Source organism: Coregonus lavaretus (assembly GCF_964263955.1).
Source record: "Coregonus lavaretus genome assembly, chromosome: 11".
In the NCBI taxonomy this organism is placed as follows: domain Eukaryota; kingdom Metazoa; phylum Chordata; class Actinopteri; order Salmoniformes; family Salmonidae; genus Coregonus; species Coregonus lavaretus.
The window spans coordinates 1,355,351-1,377,244 of NC_139998.1; the positions used below are offsets into that span (position 1 = coordinate 1,355,351).

Genomic DNA, 21,894 nt, shown 5'->3' on the forward strand with positions numbered 1-21,894 from the left:
AGGAGACTTTAAGCGAAATTGCAGTTGAAAAATAAAGGTTTGGGTTTATTTCCTATAAGTTTACAATTTTAAGGTTTAGGGGAAAGGGGAATGAATGGAAAGGGAACAATAATCAAATCAAAATCAAATGTCATTCTCTCTTCTGGCAGCCTTCTGCCATGCCAAACATTTCTGTCTCTGTAGCACACAGTTCCACACTCCTCTGTCAAAAGCACTGCTATCGGGTGCGGGCGTGTCAGGGAAAAATGTACGTAATTACTTGCTTTGCTTTGTTGATTATATCTGTATGAATATTGATAGATCTCTTTCTATTGCTAGGGTATTTCTTAACTACCAATGCTGTACTTTTCATAAGGATGGTTCCCTCTAGCGTCAAGGACATGGTGTGACTCGAGTTTAAGTAAAACGGAACTAACGTTACCACTTGTTTGTGCGCTATGAACTGATACACATAGCCAAAAGAAGAAAACAAGGTAGCTCCTAATTTGCCGGGGAGGGGTAGAACCAGCCATGAATAAACATTTTTAGGTCCACTATATAAGACGTCAGCATTTCCTGTTCGTTGGGCTCTCAACAAATAATCTACAGGTTTTTCGTTGACCAGCTCCATTATTGCAATAATTAACCGATATCAAGTAAAGATTAATTGTTTGAAGAAATGACAGTCTCTCTCACTTGAATAGAATTTCCACGACAGGCGCGGCCGCTGCAGTGGCGCTCTAAAATGTGCTGAACTGAATCTTCAGTGAGCGCTTTCTCCCGCGTTGGATAGCGGGTAGGGTTGGGAAGGAGGGTAGGGTCGGGAACAGGGTTTTTTCTTCTGGTTGTCTTGATCTCTTGCTCACTATTGAATAATTAGTGTGTCTTAATTATTTCATCAAACAGTGTGCTTAAATCATCAGACAAGCTCAGTGCATATAGTTGCTTTTATTAAAACACATATGGTGTGTCTATATATGCATAAATACACGTTTTAGCATTGATGAATCTTGGTCGACCAAGATTTTTTTGGGTCGGGGGCAGCCCTATTTAAAACATGAAGTTTAGGCACTCTTTCCAAATGGTTAAGGTAAGGGTTAAGATTTGGGATCGGACACACAACCTTTTGATCCAGAGGTATAGGATTACGCCCATCTGCCACCCCCGTCCACAATGCAAAACCCAAGCTTACTTAATGGTAATAGTGCTCACTGTTGCCCCTAGTGGCCGGTTTTGAAGGCATTTCCTGACATCCTCAGGACATGGATAGACGTCAAATTTCAAAGTCACTCTCGCATGATACATGGTACACTGCATGAAAAACACGCACAAGCAAATAGACACACATACACACACACACACAGAGACACACACACACCCACATATACACACAGTCCTTTCAACCTTAAAGCATTCCTCTGGTGTGTGTGTGTGTGTGTGTGTGTGATAGTAATGACAGAGCAGCGTAAACAGAAGAGGCTCTCTGAGATGTCAGCACACTGACCATCTTAACCGATCTGTCACTACAGACAATGACATTCTACTAGAGAGCGAGAGACTCTAGATCATCTCCACAGGTTCTGTCAGACCTGGGCTCTGACAGTTAAATAAAAAAAAAACGAATATAATGAAATTCCAATAGAGGTCCGGAAATCAGGATCACAAATATAAATTCTATTTGGACACAGTTCTATTAGAACACACCAAAAACTACACGTATCTAGGACTAAATATCAGCAACACAGGTAGCTTTCACATGGCTGTGAACGAGCTGAGAGACAAAGCAAGAAGAGCATTCTATGCCAGTAAAAGGAACATAAAAATCGAAATTCCAATTAGAATCTGGCTCAAAATGTTTCAATCAGTTATAGAACCAATTGCTCTATACGGCAGTGAAGTATGGGATCCACTCTCTAATAATGAATTGACCAAATGGGACAAGTGTCCAATCGAAATACTGCATGCAGAGTTTTGCAAGACTGTATTGCAAGTGCAAAGAAAAACTCAAAATAAAGCAGGTAGAGCAGAATTGGGCCAGTAAGCCCCCTTATTCAAATAGAAAAAAGAGGCATCACATTTTACAACCATCTAAAAACAGGTGACCTCAAAACATTTAATCATACAGCCATACAATGTCAAGAGATGAAACAAGAGAAGAGTCCCCTCAGTCAGCTGTTTCTGAGGCTCAGTTCACTAACCCTAACCAATCCCATAGAGCCTCAGGACAGCCCTCAGAAAATCAGGCCCAACCAAATCATCACAAATCAAAAATACAAATATATCTCCTACTGGAAAGACACCACAAAAAAATCAAAGTAAACTTCAATGCTATTTGGCTCTAAATAGACAGTACATGGTGGCAGACTCTCTGACCATTGATGCCTTATTGATGCCTTATTGCTGTTGGTCCCACCATTTTTTTGTTATATGTATACTTTGACAATGTAAGTAATTTAATTGACATGTCAATAAAGTCTACTGAATTGAATTGAGAGAGGGGGGTTGAAAGAAGGGGAGAGTGAGAGAGAGGGAATGGAAGAGAAGGAAAGGAAAGGGAGAGAGAAAAAGGGGGAGGGAGAGGGAGAGAGAAAAAGGGGGAGGGAGAGGAAGAGAGATAAAGTATAGAGAAAGAGACAGAGTGGGAGGGAGAGAGGGGGGCAGAAAGGTCCAAGCTATCCGGGATCCTTGGGAAATCCCTACCCCATTGAAGTTGACATTTAAAATAGTTCAGGGTTAAGGTTAGGGTTAGGTAAGGGTTATGGTTAAGGTTAGAGTTTGGGTTTAGGATAGAGACGTCCCAAGAATCCCAGATAGCAGTAACCAGGGCAGAAAGAGCGAGTGGAAAAGAGAGAGAGAGAAAGAGACAGAGAGAGAAAACAAGAGAACGAGTGGTAGAGAGGTGGGATTGAGAAAGACAGAAATGGGATGAGTAAGAGAGAAACCTTTTTCGAAAAATGGCGCAGTCAAACTAAAACACAAAACAAGCTCAATCGTTATCTGGCCCTAAGAAGAGAATACAAATTGGCAGAGTATCTCTGCTTTGGACAGAGATACAAAGCAGAGACAGATCCTGACAAAGTACAGGCCCAGTGACCATGAATTGGTGATAGAAAAAGAATGACACAAAAAGACATGGCTACCCAAAGAGGAGCGACACAAAAAAAAGACAGAGCTACCCAGAAATAAGTGAATACAGTGGTTCTTCCTTTAAAAGTTGCATAATACTGCAGCACAGCTTGCGGGGTGCTGCGGAATGGTATGGCATGTTGGAGTGCATGACATAGTATTTTACTGTCAGCAATTGTTGCCATTAATGCTAGTTCAACCACCAGAGGGCATCTTTGAGAAGCTAAATTATTGGAATGACATGGAGCTGTAGGCCTATGAGTCCTGTTTTTGTTTTAGCGTAACTTACTTATTGGCATGAAAGCCTACTTCAATATTTGTATTTGTATTTATTATGGATCCCCATTAGCTGCTGCCAAGGCAGCAGTTACTCTTCCTGGGGTCCAGCAAATTTAAGGCAGTTTTACAATTTTTAAAACAGTACAATACATTCACCGATTTCACAACACATTGTGTGCCCTTAGGACCCTACTCCACCACTACCACATATCTACAATACAAAATCCATGGGTACGTGTGTGTATAGTGCATATGTTATCGTGTGTGTGTATGCATGTGTCTGCGCCTATGTTTGTGTTGCTTCACAGTCCACGTTGTCCCATAAGGTGTATTTTTACCTGTTTTTAAATCTAATTTTACTGCTTGCATCAGTTACTTGATGTGGAATAGAGTTCCATGTAGACATGGCTCTGTGTAGTACTGTGCGCCTCCCATTGTCTTTTCTGGACTTCGGGACTGTGAAGAGACCTCTTGTGGCATGTCTAGTGGGGTATGCATGGGTGTCCGAGCTGTGCGCCAGTAGTTCAAACAGACAGCTTGGTGCATTCAACATGTCAATACCTCTCATAAATACAAGTAGTCATGAAGACAATCTCTCCTCCACTTTGAGCCAGCAGAGATTGACATGCATATTATTAATGTTAGCTCTCTGTGTACATCCAAGGACCAGCCGTGCTGCCCTGTTCTGAGCCAATTGCAATTTTCCTAAGTCCCTTTTTGTGGCAACTGACCACACGACTGAACAGTAGTCCAGGTGCGACAAAACTAGGGCCTGTAGGACCTGCCTTGTTGATAGTGCTGTTAAGAAGGTAGAGCAGCGCTTTATTTTGGACAGACTTCTCCCCATCTTAGCTACTGTTGTATCAATATGTTTTACCATAAATGTTTATAATCCAGGGTTACTCCAAGCAGTTTAGTCACCTCAACTTGCTAAATTTTTTACATTCTTTTTTACAAGATTTATTGAGGTTTAGGGTTTAGTGAATGATTTGTCCCAAATACAATGCTTTTAGTTTTAGAAATATTGAGGACTAACTTCTTCCTTGCCACCCACTCTGAAACTAACTGCAGCTCTTTGTTAAGTGTTGCAGTCATTTCAGTCGCTGTAGTAGCTGACGTGTATAGTGTTGAGTCATCCGCATACATAGACACACTGGCTTTACTCAAAAGTAAGGGGCCTAGACAGCTGCCCTGGGGCATTCCTGATTCTACCTGGATTACGTTGGAGAGGCTTCCATTAAAGAACACCATCTGTGTTCTGTTAGACAGGTAACTCTTTATACACAATATAGCAGAGGGTTTAAAGCCATAACACATACGTTTTTCCTGCTGCAGACTGTGATTTATAATGTCAAAAGCCGCACTGAAGTGCCCCCACAATCTTTTTATCATCAATTTCTCTCAGCCAACCATGTTGAATGACCTTCCCTATAAGCGTGCTGAAAGTCTGTTGTCAATTTGTTTACTGTAAAATAACATTGTATCTGGTCAACAGCATTTTTTCCAAAAGTTTACTAAGAGTTGGAAACAGGCTGATTGGTCGGCTATTTGAGCCAGTAAAGGGGGCTTTACTATTCTTAGTTAGCGGAATGACTTTTGCTTCCCTCCAGGCCTGAGGGCACACACTTTCTAGTAGGCTTAAATTGAAAATACAGTATGGCAAATAGGAGAGGCAATATCGCCCGCTATTATCCTCAGTAATTTTCCATCCAAGGTGTCAGACCCCGTTGGCTTGTCATTGTTGATCGACAACAATCATTTTTTCATCTCTTCCACACTCACTTTATGGAATTCAAAATGACCACGCTTGTATTTCAGAATTTGTTCAGATATACTTGGATGTATAGTGTTTGTTGCTGGCATATCATGCCTAAGTTTGCTAATCTTTCCAATGAAAAGTTGGCAATATTAGTCAGTTTGTTGATCAATGAATGATGGAGCGGAGTTTGCATTTTTTCCCAAAATTATATTTAAGGTGCTCCAAAGCTTTTTACTATCATTCTTTATGTTTCATGGTGTAGTTTATTCTTCTTTATATTCAGTTTAGTCACATGAATTCTCAATTTAACACATTTGCCAATCGGTTGTGTAGCCAGACTTATTTGCCATACTTTTTGCCTCATCCCTCTCAAACATACAATTTTTCAATTCCTCATCAATCCACGGGGATTGAACAGTTTTAACAGTAATTTTCTTAATGGGTGCATGTTTATTAGTAACTGGAATAAGCAATTTCATAAATGTGTGAAGTGCAGCGTATATTTGCTCCTCATTACACACCACGGACCAACAAATACTCTTTACATCAACAACATAAGAATCACTACAAAATGTATTGTATGACCTCTTATACACAATATTAGGCCCAGCCTTTGGAACTTTGGTTTTCCTAGATATGGCTACTATATTGTGATCACTACATCCAATGGATTTGGATACTGCTTTAAAGCAAATTTCTGCAGCATTAGTAAAGATGTGATCAATACATGTTGATGATTTCATACCTGTGCTGTTTGTAACTACTCTGGTAAGTTGACTGATAACCTGAACCAGGTTGCAGGCACTGGTTACAGTTTGAAGTTTTTTCTTGAGTGGGCAGCTTGATGAAAGCCAGTCAATATTTAAATCACCCAAAAAATATACCTCTGTTGATATCACTTACATTATCAAGCATTTCACACGTCATCGATATACTGACTGTGAGCACTTGGTGGTCTACCCCAGCTTCCCACAAGAATGGGCTTTAGGTGAGGCAGATGAACCTGTAGCCTATTAATTCAACAGTATTTAACATTAGATCCTCTCTAAGCTTTACAGGAATGTGGTTCTGAATATAAACAGCAACACCTCCACCATAGGCATTTCTGTATTTTCTGTAAATGCTATAACCTTTTATTGCTGCCACTGTATCATCAAAGGTATTATCTAAGTGAGTTTCAGAGACAGTCCGAATATGAATGTCATCTGTTACTAGCAAATTATTGATTTTATGAACCTTGTTTCTTAAGCTACATATGTTACAGTATATCAATCAATCATTCATTCCTTCATTTGATCATGTTATCACACAGCAACAAGTCATCCATATATTTAAATACAGTCAAGCACTTTAGTTGTAAAAATGAAATAACAAAGGGTGCCTTGAATAATTAAACAATGAATAAACTGCAATGTCGGCTAAAGCGATTGAATTCACGAATGCATTTGACTGTTTTTAATTTTAGCTGCACTAGAGACTTTAAAACCTTTTTTTGTTAGAACAGACTATATGGGATTGATTATAATTTGTTTGTAAATTATTATTGTATTTGTTGTGCTGTTTATACTGTTAGAAATGTAGCTTAATTAAATTGATTAATATTATGCTGTTTCTATTCCAGGAATAACGAAAATACATTTTACAGTAGCCTATGTACACTAAGACTTTTCTGTAATTTCAACAATAAAACACTATAGGATGCACAGTATAATACCAATAATGTGTTTTACAGCATTCATGCTGTAGATTGCACTGCATTATAGGTAAAATGCTGAAAAATACTGTTATTAACTGTAATTCGGAAGGCTCCTATAAAAATTACTCTAACATACTGTATTTCCTTACAGTAATAGCTTATGCCTACTGTAGATTCAAATTATCAGTTTCAGGCGCCTACCTCATGCTGTCGGGTGAGACACATAAAGCTCAGATTATTTTAGTAAATATCTTCTTGAAGTGGCTGTGAAGTGGAATAATATTTTCAGCAGCTGCTGGGTAGGTACCTTGCCTTGTTTATAAGCATATTTATTGCTAGCCAACGTTGAATTACTGCATGTTTCCTTAGCTAACCTACCTAGATAGCTGGCTAACGTTTGCTGGCTAGCTAGCTAGCTCAAATTGACAAAAGCCATTTCGGTCTGCTCTAAATTTCTCCTAAATATCTAGCTGTGCGACCTAGAAAAACATCACCCAGAGAATATTGTGATAATAGGCTGTATCGCAGTCTCAGAGTGCCATAGAGAATACACTGAGCGCAGATTCGTGACCGTTATGTTTCCACCATTACTACAGAGAAAATGGCTTGTTTCTAGCAGTTCAAAAGTTGACCCATATCTTTTTCGATTGACGGGCCGCATTTGACACATAAACCGCGTTGTGGGCCGTACTAGCGAGCCGCTAAAGCTGATGCGAATGACCAGTGCACCATATTGTGTCGAGGTAACTACCAACCTAAGGTGCAGTGCCACTGGTCAGCTGTTAGCCTAACACAGCGTCGGCGGTCGAAACTAATATTGTGGAGAATTGTCCCCTCCGAAGTTTATACAGTATTTCAAGTAGGATAGCAGCCTACACAATAAATATCTAATATTTGTAGCCATCTAGATGTCACCGTGATATATTCTATTCAATGGGGACAGCATAAATGGCAAAAACACCAGGACAGAGTATCCTCCTTAGCTGTCACAACCCTGTGTGATTCAGTTCGTTTCATCAGTGCGACATAAATCATCGTTTTGTAGGCCAGGATTGTCCATATTGCCTCTCCCGCAAACCATTTGTTTAATTTTTAAAACATTGTTCAATAATGTTACAGTATTAGCTAAGCCTGTTCACTTTACCAGTAGTTCGCAAACATTTGGTGGCACAGCTAGAAACCCTAACCCTAACCCCAGCTAGAATGTTGTGAGTCTGGTAAAATAATATTTGATATTGTTTATTCTATAGCAATGTTGTATTAGTTTGCTAGGGTTTGAAGTAGGTGTATCTAGCTGTCTTATTTGTATTTGTTCAATGCCTCAACTGATTTCATAAACTATATTGGATATATGCTGTAGGTTAGAATCAACCCAAGATGATGAATCCTGAAGATGGAACAAAGTGCATGACAAGATGGTCCAGAGGAAGCCAGCTGTTTGTTCACAATCCCTACCTTGCCCCATTCTTCCAAGAGCTCACTGTGTTTGAATGAAGACCTCTAGTGAGGTAAGTACACATACACACGACACCAGCTTGATATGTCCCTTGTCTCCTGTCTTTTTACCCACAGAGTAACAGCCCTGGTGCTCTCTGTCTCTCATTGTATTCTTTATTTTTCTATGCTTGTCCTAGGGGTGAGAAGAACTGACAAATCAGAATTGAGGGGGTGTGTTACGGAGCCCCATGAGGAACACCTGATGCTGCACTGACTTCTCTCTCCTGGATGCTCTCCGGCCCAAACTGTCCTGTTGTGTGTTTTACTTCCTCTGGACCCCCTTACCCCAAACAGAGTTGCCCCTGATCATAGATCGAGTTGCATCCCAGCCTTGTATGGCAACTCCACCGCCAAGGACCGCAAGGCGCTTCAGAGGGTGATACACGCAGCCGAACGCACCATTGGGTACACATTGCCTGCCCTCCAGGACACCTACAACACCAGGTGTCGCAGGAAGGCCAAGAAGAAAATCAGGCACCTCAGCCATCCGAGCCATGGCCAATAACGTCTACCCCCAGACCATCAGGCTGCTGAATAGCCACCACTAACTGCCACCACCCTCTCAACAGACTTTTACTCTGCCCCCACCCCAATGACATTCATCACTGCTGCAGTTGTTAACAATGTGCACATTATTATTTATTTTTGTATTATTATTTGTATTGTTTTATTTCACTTTGTCTCCACACCCCTCAATGGTGATTTAGTCTGACTGCTGCTCCCCCTATGGTCAATGTCCACCCCAATGGACATGTATCTATTCATCACTGCTACAGTAGTTATTATGTGTATAGTGCTATTTCTATTTTTCTTATTACCATTTTCATAGTTTTATTTCACTTAGTCCTGCATGTTGGAGCTCTGAATCGGAAGATCTAGGTTTGTGCCCAATCCCAATTTTAACTCTGTCTCCCTCTCTCTCGTTGTCTCTCTCTCCCCCACAGCCCACATGCACACAATATAATGTTTACATTAGTGTTGTAATGATTCTCTTATTTGGTTACGTACAGTGGGGAAAAAAAGTATTTAGTCAGCCACCAATTGTGCAAGTTCTCCCACTTAAAAAGATGAGAGAGGCCTGTAATTTTCATCATAGGTACACGTCAACTATGACAGAAAAATTGAGGGAAAAAAATCCAGAAAATCACATTGTAGGATTTTTCATGAATTTATTTGCAAATTATGGTGGAAAATAAGTATTTGGTCACCTACAAACAAGCAAGATTTCTGGCTCTCACAGACCTGTAACTTCTTCTTTAAGAGGCTCCTCTGTCCTCCACTTGTTACCTGTATTAATGGCACCTGTTTGAACTTGTTATCAGTATAAAATACACCTGTTCACAACCTCAAACAGTCACACTCCAAACTCCACTATGGCCAAGACCAAAGAGCTGTCAAAGGACACCAGAAACAAAATTGTAGACCTGCACCAGGCTGGGAAGACTGAATCTGCAATAGGTAAGCAGCTTGGTTTGAAGAAATCAACTGTGGGAGCAATTATTAGGAAATGGAAGACATACAAGACCACTGATAATCTCCCTCGATCTGGGGCTCCACGCAAGATCTCACCCCGTGGGGTCAAAATGATCACAAGAATGGTGAGCAAAAATCCCAGAACCACACGGGGGGACCTAGTGAATGACCTGCAGAGAGCTGGGACCAAAGTAACAAAGCCTAACATCAGTAACACACTACGCCGCCAGGGACTCAAATCCTGCAGTGCAAGACGTGTCCCCCTGCTTAAGCCAGTACATGTCCAGGCCCGTCTGAAGTTTGCTAGAGTGCATTTGGATGATCCAGAAGAGGATTGGGAGAAAGTCATATGAAACCAAAATATAACTTTTTGGTAAAAACTCAACTCGTCGTGTTTGGAGGACAAAGAATGCTGAGTTGCATCCAAAGAACACCATACCAACTGTGAAGCATGGGGGTTGAAACATCATGCTTTGGGGCTGTTTTTCTGCAAAGGGACCAGGACGACTGATCCGTGTAAAGGAAAGAATGAATGGGGCCATGTATCGTGAGATTTTGAGTGAAAACCTCCTTCCGTCAGCAAGGGCATTGAAGATGAAACGTGGCTGGGTCTTTCAGCATGACAATGATCCCAAACACACCACCCGGGCAACGAAGGAGTGGCTTCGTACGAAGCATTTCAAGGTCCTGGAGTGGCCTAGCCAGTCTCCAGATCTCAACCCCATAGAAAATCTTTGGAGGGAGTTGAAAGTCTGTGTTGCCCAGCGACAGCCCCAAAACATCACTGCTCTAGAGGAGATCTGCATGGAGGAATGGGCCAAAATACCAGCAACAGTGTGTGACAACCTTGTGAAGACTTACAGAAAACGTTTGACCTGTGTCATTGCCAACAAAGAGTATATAACAAAGTATTGAGAAACTTTTGTTATTGACCAAATACTTATTTTCCACCATAATTTGCAAATAAATTCATAAAAAATCCTACAATGTGATTTTCTGGATTTTTTTTCCTCATTTTGTCTGTCCTAGTTGACTTGTACCTATGATGAAAATTACAGGCCTCTCTCATCTTTTTAAGTGGGAGAACTTGCACAATTGGTGGCTGACTAAATACTTTTTTTCCCCACTGTATGTGTTAACGTCTTGTTACTTCTATTGTCAATTCTGTTGTTAATTAATTTTTAATGTTGTTACCAATTTGAATTTTATGTACAAATGTATTGTTTTTCTTACATTTAGATTTCAGGTAGAATTTCACTGTAAATGTACAGCATTACCCATGCACCAGAGTTGCCATCTTATATAGGGTACACTGTTCTGAGATTATAATTAGAATAGAAAAATACAAAAGAATGGCCCACCCTGTTCTTAATGCACAATTGGTGATTACATAATTATGCATCGTTCGCTTCCCCTCAATCATCAACTCACCCATTCTCCCCCATAATACTATACTTCATTTATTTCATCTGTTGTTATATGTGTGAAATTTGTTTCCGTATAGTTTAGGTTCAGATTCGAGGCAATTATCGGGGTGATTATCAACTGGGCATGGCACATTCAACTATCAAAGATGGAGCGGAGCAGGCTGGGGATAACATTCCAAAAAATGACCTCCTAAAACTGGTTATAACTACTGTTCTGTTTGTGATATTAAGATTCTAACAAAAAGAGTGTGTGTTATATAGACTTATTTAGGAAAAGTCAAGGACGAGGGGGACAAAATGGCAGAATAATTAAACACTTCCATTTGTTTTGAGTCATTATGATGCTCTCTGCCTTTCTAGTGTTAATATACACAATCACAAATAAATCCATTACTATTTTGTTTGGGAAGGTCATAAAAAAACATGATACAAGGCAATTTATTTCAAAAGAACAGAATAGCATGTTTTGAGTTTTATTTATCTGTGCTTCGAAGCCAATCTTTGGCTGCACCATGCCAATTAGCAGACATCACAGGCCCTGCCCTACCACAGCAAACACACATATATTTTACAGCAAGAAAATAATGGAATATAATGGAATATAATGGTTTTTTTCCCCTCATCAATCTACACACAATACCCCATAATGACAAAGCAAAAACATGTTTTTAGAAAAACAGAAATATCACATTTACATAAGTATTCAGACCCTTTACTCAGTACTTTGTTGAAGCAACTTTGGCAGCGATTACAGCCTCAAGTCTTCTTGGGTATGACGCAACAAGGTTGGCACACCTGTATTTTGGGAGTTTCTCCCATTCTTCTCTGCAGATACTCTCAAGCTCTGTCAAGTTGGATGGGGAGCTTTCCTCCAGACGTGACTCTTGGAATTCAGGCCAAAGACTTCAATCTTGGTTTAATCAGACCAGAGAATCTTGTTTCTCATGGTCTGAGAGTCCTTTAGGTTCCTTTTGGCAAACTCCAAGCGGGCTGTCATGTGCCTTTCACTGAGGAGTGGCTTCCGTCTGGCCACTCTACAATAAAGGCTTGTTTGGTGGAGTGCTGCAGAGATGGTTGTCCTTCTGGAAGATTCTCCCATCTCCACAGAGGAACTCTGGAGCTCTGTCAGAGTGATCATCGGGTTCTTGGTAACCTCCCTGACTTAGGCCCTTCTCCCCTGATTGCTCAGTTTGGCCGTGTGCCCAGCTCTAGGAAGAGTCTTGGTGGTTACAAACTTCTTCCATTTAAGAATGATGGAGGCCACTGTGTTCTTGGGGACCTTCAATGCTGCAGAAATTTTTTGGTACCCTTCCCCAGATCTGTGCCTCGACACAATCCTGTCTCGGAGCTCTATGGACAATTCCTTTGACCTCATGGCTTGGTTTTTGCTCTGACATGTACTGTCAACTGTGGGACCTTATATAGACAGGGGTGTGCCTTTCCAAATCATGTCCAATCAATTAAATTTTCCACAGGTGGACTCCAATAAAGTTGTAGAAACATCTCAAGGATGATCAATGGAAACAGGATGCACCTGAGCTCAATTTCGAGTCTCATAGCAAAGGGTCTGAATACTTATGTAAATAAGGTATTTCTGTTTTGTATACATTTTCACTAATTTCTAAAAACCTGTTTTCACTTTGTCATTATGGGGTATTGTGTGTAGATTGATGAGGGAAAAAAGGTATGTGATCCATTTTAGATTAAGGTTGTAACGTAACAAAATGTGGGAAAGGTCAAGGGGTCTGAATACTTTCCGAATGCACTGTATCTAGAACCAGACTACAAGATGCCATGTCGAAAAACCGTGACGGCCTGGATGGAGAAATTGTACAATGATTGCTCTGCAAGTACAAAGTGCGAGCTCTCAAACACCCCATACGTGGCGTTAACAACAGATTGTTGGACGTCTATGAACACGCTGTCATACATCACTGCAATGAGCAATCACATTGATGAAAAAAAAGTGGGACATGAAGTCCCATGTATGTAAACATTAAGAGAATTTTTACATTTGTCACATCCCTATCGTGCGTGCGTGCGTACATTGACAGAACATAGTGCTGGTGGAAAGTAAAGACATGGCATCCACACGGGAACGACAAACCAAATACAAAGGCCTCCGGACAGACATCCACATGAGCTAAAGGTCACGTGCGCGCACCTGTCAGACTGTTATGCTCTGATAGGTGACATGGCAGACCCTGTCACTAAGCTCTCTATATCTCACACACAGAGTAATGTCTACAGGTAGGAGAAAAATATTGGTGTGTGTGAGAGAGACGGAGGAAAGAAGTCAGAGTCAGACTGTTGCATTTTCATTCCATCTGAGTGTATGAATATATACCAAACATTAGGAACACCTTCCTAATATTGAGTTGCACCCCCTTTTGCCCTCAGAACAGCCTCAATTAGTATGGGTGTCGAGAGGGATGCTGGCCCATGTTGACTCCAATGCTAACACAATTGTGTCAAGTTGGCTGGATGTCCTTTGGGTGGTGGACCATTTTTGATACACACGGGAAACTGTTGAGTGTGAATAACCCAGCAGCGTTGCAGTTATTGACACAAACCGGTGCGCCTGGCAACTACTACTATAACCCGTTCAAAGGCACTTAAATATTTTGTCTTGCCCATTCACCCTCTGAATGGCACACATACACAATCCATGTCTCAATTGTATCAAGGCATAAAAATCCTTCTTTAACCTATCTCCTCCCCTTCATCTAAACTGATTGAAGAAGATTTAGCAAGTGGCATCAATAAGGGATCACAGCATTCACCTGGTCAGTGTATGTCATAGAAAGAGAAGGTGTCCTTAATGTTTTGTACACTCAGTGTGTGTGTGTATGTGTGTGTGTGTGTGTGTGTGTGTGTGTGTGTGTGTGTGTGTGTATGAGTTCGGTTTATGTGTCTGTGTGTGTGTTAAAGGTCCAGCGCAGTCAAAATTCTGTTTTTCCTGTCTTTTGTATCATATTGTACAACAGCTGATGAAACTAACACTGTAAAAACTGTGATCAGTGTTATTTCCTGATAGTTGCTGGTTGAAAATCCAATCTACACAGGACCTTCTAATCAGCAGGTTTGCATGGGAGGGAGTTTCGGCTTGCCTGGTGACATCACCATGCGGGTAAATTGGTTAATAGACCAATAACAAAGAGAGTTCCAAACTTCTCTGCCAATAACAGCTAGTTTTCAGTTTTCTCCTCCCCACTCAGACCACTCCCAGACAGTCCTAGCAAAATGTTTGCTTGCTAAATAGTTATTTGCTAAAAAACTATTTTTGTGCATTTTAATGGAAAGCTATTACAGTAAGGTACTGAATTGTTCCCAGAAATGATTTTATATTTTTATAAAAACGGCTGCATTGGGTCGTTAATACTGTGCATGTTTGCATGTTCTGTGTGTGTGGCGACCGATAGGTGAAGAAGCAAGAGAGAGCGAGAAAAAATGAGAGAAAGAAAAAAGAGGAGATACTGAGCGTGTGCAGCAATGGAGCACCAGGGCAATGTCAGACAGAGCGAGAAAGAGAGAGAGATAATTCTGAAAATACACCAGGGGAAAGAGAGAGAGAGAGAGAGAGCTGAGACATTTTTTTAGAGAACGAGAAAGCGAGAGGAGGAAGAGGAGAGAGAGAGAGAGAGAGAGAGAGAGAGAGAGAGAGAGAGAGAGAGAGAGAGAGAGAGAGAGAGAGAGAGAGAGAGAGAGAGAGAGAGAGAGAGAGAGAGAGAGAGAGAGAGAGAGACAGAGACAGAGACAGAGACAGAGACAGAGACAGAGACAGACCACTTTAACCCAAAGCAACAGTATAGGTAGACTGTATTCTCAATAGTCACACCTCAACACAGGTCAGGTGAAAGGGATATGTAGGATGCCTACAGGGATCTGGCCTCCACCTGTCCATTTGTATAATGTCAAGGAGAGAACAAGAGAGAGCCTAAGGAGAGGAGGAATAATGAAATGCATCCCTAGTGTTCTGCTATGGTCAGGGGTCAGATGAGGAGGTAGGTTATGACAACCGTGCATGCTTTTGTGCGTGTGTGTGTTGGTGCGTGTGTCTTTTAGTGTGTGTGTCTGTTGGTGTCTGTTTGTCTGTCTGTCTATCTGGCTGCGTATGTGGTATGTGTTGACTCACAGGGCACGCTGCGGAGGTAGAGGTTGTCTCTGATGATCTGCTGGTGGTCGTGGTCCACGGATCCCTTGGAGAAGCGCAGGTTGAGGTAGTGCCGGAGGTCCTTATCCACCACGCCCCCTACACCACAAACAAACAGACAAGGTTAAAATACACACTAAAACACACGCACACATGCAGGCAAGCAGACGCACACACTCACACAAAAACAATCAAAAACAGTAAAACACACATCACAGTAATTGTGTAATTGAGGGGGACAAGGACAGAGGCCTATTATGTCACATCTCACTACTGACATAGTGTCATGAGACTGACAGAGTGCATTGAGTCTGTGTATCACCTCATCCCTACATCTCCTCATGACAAACCCTAGTAAGACTTCATAGTGTACACCAGGGGGGACAAACTCAATTCCTTGAGGGCCTTTCATTTTGTGTCCAATAAAGACCTAAACAACCAGGTGAAGGGCGTTCCTATCTAATCAATGACCTTAACTGACCAATCAAGTACAAGGAAGGAGCAAAAACCCGCAGACAAATGGCCCTCCAGGAATTGAATTTGAAACCCCATTGTGAACACCAGTGGCAACACCACACGTCCCACCCCTCTCCCACTAACATGTCTCCATATTACAAGTCCTGTACCTAGCACTACCAATTCCCAAACAACAGCATGACCCTTTCACAGATCCAACACCATCTAGCTACATCCTTACAACAGCACTAACACTGTACACCATATTCCGCATTCACATGTCAGCACACCCCCATCCCCTTCCCCACCCCTAACTACACATCATATTACCCACCACTTAACATGCAGGTATGGTTGTGGCGGTCATAAAATTGTCAACCAGTGATTGTCAAGCAAATAACTGCCGGTCTCACGGTACTTGACCGATAATTAACATAAACACATTTAGTATCTCCTGGCTTCCACGCAAAGCCTACAAGTCACTGATGCAGACCTTTGGAACATCTATATTTTAAAAAGTCTAATAATTCATGTAAGATAGCCTACACCATCACAATAAATCCATTATTTATTTTAGACAGGTCTAAAGAAACATGATATGAAGAAAATGTTGCCTATTTCAGAAGAACAGAATAACATACTCTGAGTTGTCCTAATGTTAGGCCCTGATCTGGCTATGGGCTACACAAGTTCATTTAGTAGACAAGATTTGCTTAGAATTCAGTGGAATTATTTTATAGTCTGAAGAATTTCCTAAAGGTCTTAATGATGAAATGCCTACGTATGTTATGTTGTAAATGTGAATATGAATTAATGCCCCCATTACAGATTACATTACAGATTACTCTGACGTTTTTCTTGCGCTGTACCCAATGATTTATGAAAACTTGCTTAGTGGGTCGATGTCTTCATTGTGGTTTTACATACAGTGGGGTAAAAAAGTATTTAGTCAGCCACCAATTGTGCAAGTTCTCCCACTTAAAAAGATGAGAGAGGCCTGTAATTTTCATCATAGGTACATGTCAACTATGACAGACAAAATGAGAAAAAAATATCCAGAAAATCACATTGTAGGATTTTTTATGAATTTATTTGCAAATTATGGTGGAAAATAAGTATTTGGTCAACAACAAAAGTTTCTCAATACTTTGTTATATACCCTTTGTTGGCAATGACACAGGTCAAACGTTTTCTATAAGTCTTCACAAGGTTTTCACACACTGTTGCTGGTATTTTGGCCCATTCCTCCATGCAGATCTCCTCTAGAGCAGTGATGTTTTGGGGCTGTCGCTGAGCAACACGGACTTTCAACTCCCTCCAAAGATTTTCTATGGGGTTGAGATCTGGAGACTGGCTAGGCCACTCCAGGACCTTGAAATGCTTCTTACGAAGCCACTCCTTCGTTGCCCGGGAGGTGTGTTTGGGATCATTGTCGTGCTAAAAGACCCAGCCACGTTTCATATTCAATGCCCTTGCTGATGGAAGGAGGTTTTCACTCAAAATCTCACGATACATGGCCCCATTCATTCTTTCCTTTACACGGATCAGTCGTCCTGGTCCCTTTGCAGAAAAACAGCCCCAAAGCATGAAGTTTCCACCCCCTGCTTCACAGTAGGTATGGTGTTCTTTGGATGCAACTCAGCATTCTTTGTCCTCCAAACACGATGAGTTGAGTTTTTACCAAAAAGTTCTATTTTGGTTTCATCTGACCATATGACATTCTCCCAAACTTCAGACGGGCCTGGACATGTACTGGCTTAAGCAGGGGGACACGTCTGGCAATGCAGGATTTGAGTCCCTGGCGGAGTAGTGTGTTACTGATGGTAGGCTTTGTTACTTTGGTCCCAGCTCTCTGCAGGTCATTCACTAGGTAACCCCGTGTGGTTCTGGGATTTTTGCTCACCGTTCTTGTGATCATTTTGACCCCACGGGGTGAGATCTTGCGTGGAGCCCAGGATCGAGGGAGATTATCAGTGGTGTTGTATGTCTTCCATTTCCTAATAATTGCTCCCACAGTTGATTTCTTCAAACCAAGCTGCTTACCTATTGCAGATTCAGTCTTCCCAGCCTGGTGCAGGTCTACAATTTTGTTTCTGGAGTCCTTTGACAGCTCTTTGGTCTTGACCATAGTGGAGTTTGGAGTGTGACTGTTTGAGGTTGTGGACAGGTGTCTTTTATACTGATAACAAGTTCAAACAGGTGCCATTAATACAGGTAACGAGTGGAGGACAGAGGAGCCTCTTAAAGAAGAAGTTACAGGTCTGTGAGAGCCAGAAATCTTGCTTGTTTGTAGGTGACCAAATACTTATTTTCCACCATAATTTGCAAATAAATTCATTAAAAATCCTACAACGTGATTTTCTGGATTTTTTTTTCTCAATTTGTCTGTCATAGTTGACGTGTACCTATGATGAAAATTACAGGCCTCTCTCATCTTTTTAAGTGGGAGAACTTGCACAATTGGTGCCTGACTAAATACTTTTTTTCCCCACTGTATGTACACACTGTATTATAATATTTATGAAATGCACATTGTTATATTTGGTAGCACTTACTTATTTTTCCCTCGAATCTAACCCCATTCGATGCGTGGAACGGATGTGGGTGGGGCTATGTCTACATAAGGGTGCTAATTTAAAAACTCAAAAAAGCTTTGACGAAGGCCTTGAGGCTGATACCTAAAGCTTATTAAAGAGCAACGATACTATCAAGAAGAGTGTGCACGTTTCTTTTTTTTTTTCTCATAGTATAAAGAATACAATTGAACATAGCTGAATAAAATTGAAAGGATATTTTCTCCAAATGATTTCACGGAGCATGCACATGTGGCTATTCTGTATTGAGCGGTTAACAAAGAAACAGTTACTCCTACATGCTTAATTTAGAGTTATTTATGTAACTTTAGTTGTGATACAAATGTTGGGCTATATGTTTAGATTTTTAGTACATTCTAAGGCTGCATGGTGTGACTTTAATGATGATTTGAAAAAAGTAGCATGGAAAGCATGAGCTCTGCTTTGTTTTTTGCGCAGGCTGTACACACTTCATCAATCTCTCATTCACAATTTTACAAGCACTTGATAATGCCTCAAATTTCCCGGCTGCATCCTCTTTGTGTGGCCGTAATGCCCCTTAAAAAATTCCATGCCTTTTGCGGCCAGTGGCCGTTGTGCCCTTGGGCTGAATATAATAATTATAATTCCGTTCTCCTGGCTGCGTGCCAAAGCACCTCTCACTCCCATGGCTCTCGGTCACGTGATCAGGTCTTTTTCACAGGCTACAAGTGAAGACAGAAGACACATTGGGGAATGTGTGTGTCCTCATCCAATTCCAAGGTGCATATTGAAGATACTGGAAGAACTGTCCACATTTACTTTTCATCAGCCAACAAGATAAGTAGGCCTAACGAACAGCAAAAGCACTAGCCTATGTCAATCTACTATCTCCCATTCTATTCTGTGCGAGAAATAAATATTCCAAACGTAGGTCTGGGACAGTTGTGGGATGCGATAGATCCCAAATGAATACAACCACTAGCATCAAAAAACCTGTTTTAAGCAATGAGCGTGACGCAACAGATGAGAACATTTAGCTTATAATGTTGATGAAATATTAGAACATTTCTTCACATTATAAGCAAGAATGTTCCAGTAGCAGGAAAACACCATTCTCAAAAGTGACCATAAATGTGATTATGCATGTAATGCTTTTATTATAAAGGAGCATTTGTATGGTGAAAATTATCTTCCTCAAACTTGAAACTCACGCGCTGCGTATGTACAATGTATTCGGAAAGTATTCAGACCCCTTGACTTTCTCCACATTTTGTTATGTTACAGCCTTATTCTAAAATGGATGATTTTTTTTCCCCTCATCAATCTACACACAATACCCCATAATGACAAAGCAAAAAAAGGTGTCTATATACTTTGTACCATTCATCATTCCCTCGATCCTGACTAGTCTCCAAGTCCCTGCCGCTGGAAAACATACCCACAGCATGATGCTGCAACCACCATGCTTCACCGTAGGGATGGTGCCAGGTTTCCTCCAGACGTGACCTTTGGCATTCAGGCCAAAGAGTTCAATCTTGGTTTCATCAGCCCAGAAAATCTTGTTTCTCATTGTCTGAAAGTCTTTAGGTGCCTTTTGGCAACCTCCAAGCGGCTGTCATGTGCCTTTTACTGAAGAGTGGCTTCCGTCTGGCCACTCTACCATAAAGGCCTGATTGGTGGAGTGCTGCAGAGATGGTTGTCCTTCTGGAAGAGTCTCCCATCTCCACAGAGGAACTCTGGAGCTCTGTCAGAGTGACCATTGGGTTCTTGGCCACCTCCCTGACCAAGGCCCTTCTCCCCCGATTGCTCAGTTTGGCCAGGTGGCCAGCTCTAGTAAGAGTCTTGGTGGTTCAAAACTTCTTCCATATAGGAATGATGGAGGCCACTGTGTTCTTGGGGACCTTTAAAGCTGCAGAAATGTTTTGGTACCCTTCCCCAGATCTGTGCCTAGACACAATTCTGTCTTGGAGCTCTACGGACAATTCCTTTGACCTAATGGCTTGGTTTTTGCTCTGAAATGCACTGTTAACTGTGGGACCTTAAATTGACAGGTGTGTGCCTTTCCAAATCATGTCCAAGCAATTTAATTTACCGCAGGTGTACTCCAATCAAGTTGTAGAAACATCTCAGGGATGGTCGATGGAAACAGGATGCACCTGAGCTCAATTTCGAGTCTCATAGCAAAGGGTCTGAATACCTGAAGTCGGAAGTTTACATACACCTTAGCCAAATACATTTAAACTCAGTTTTTCACTATTCCTGACATTTAATCCTAGTAAAGATTCCCTGTTTTGGGTCAGTTAGGATCACCACTTTATTTTAAGAATGTGAAATGTCAGAATAGTAGTAGAGAGAATTACTTATTTCAGCTTTTATTTCTTTCATCGCATTCCCAGTGGGTCAAAAGTTTACATGCACTCAATTAGTATTTGGTAGCATTGCCTTTAAATTGTTTAACTTGGGTCAAACGTTTCGGGTAGCCTTCCACAATAAGTTGGGTGAATTATGGCCCATTCCTCCTGACAGAGCTGGTGTAACTGAGTCAGGTTTGTAGGCCTCCTTGCTCGCACACGCTTTTTCAGTTCTGCCCACAAATCTTCTATAGGATTGAGGTCAGGGCTTTGTGATGGCCACTTCAATACCTTGACTTTGTTGTCCTTAAGCCATTTTGGCACAACTTTGGAAGTATGCTTGGGGTCATTGTCCATTTGGAAGACTCATTTGCTCCCAAGCTTTAACTTCCTGACTGATGTCTTGAGATGTTGCTTCAATATATCCACATAATTTTCCTTCCTCATGATGCCATCTATTTTGTGAAGTGCACCAGTCCCTCCTGCAGCAAAGCACCCCCACAGCATGATGCTGCCACCCCGTGCTTCACGGTTGGGATGGTGTTCTTCGGCTTGCAAGCAACCTCCTTTTTCCTCCAAACATAACGATGGTAATTGCGGCCAAACAGTTCCATTTTTGTTTCATCGGACCAGAGGACATTTTTCCAAAAAGTATGATCTTTGTCCCCATGTGCAGTTGCAAACCGTAGTCTGGCTTTTTTATGGCGGTTTTGGAGCAGTGGCTTCTTCCTTGCTGAGCGGCCTTTCAGCTTATGTCGATATAGGACTTGTTTTACCGTGGATATAGATACTTTTGTACCTGTTTCCTCCAGCATCTTCACAAGGTCCTTTGCTGTTGTTCTGGAATTGATTTGCACTTTTCGCACCAAAGTACATTAATCTCTAGGAGACAGAACGCGTCTCCTTCCTGAGCGGTATGACGGCTGCGTGGTCCCATGGTGTTTATACTTGCGTACTATTGTTTATACAGATGAACGTAGTACCTTCAGGCGTTTGGAAATTGCTCCCAAGGATGAACCAGACTTGTGGAGGTCTACAACTGTTTTTCTGAGGTCTTGGCTGATTTATTTTGATTTTCCCATGATGTCAAGCAAAGAGGCACTGAGTTTGAAGGTAGGCCTTGAAATACATCCACAGGTACAC

General features: G+C 41.4%; 1 protein-coding gene across 1 annotated transcript in view; it reads right to left on the reverse strand.

Annotated features, from left to right (window-relative positions):
* The window catches only part of magi2b (membrane associated guanylate kinase, WW and PDZ domain containing 2b), a gene marked incomplete at its 3' end in the record, with an annotated part of 333,750 nt that overhangs the window by 258,634 nt on the left and 53,222 nt on the right, over positions 1-21,894 (reverse strand). The window contains exon 2 of the mRNA XM_084171638.1: positions 15,372-15,488. Coding sequence (XP_084027764.1) covers positions 15,372-15,488 — 117 coding nt within the window. The remainder of the gene's footprint in view (positions 1-15,371; positions 15,489-21,894) is intronic.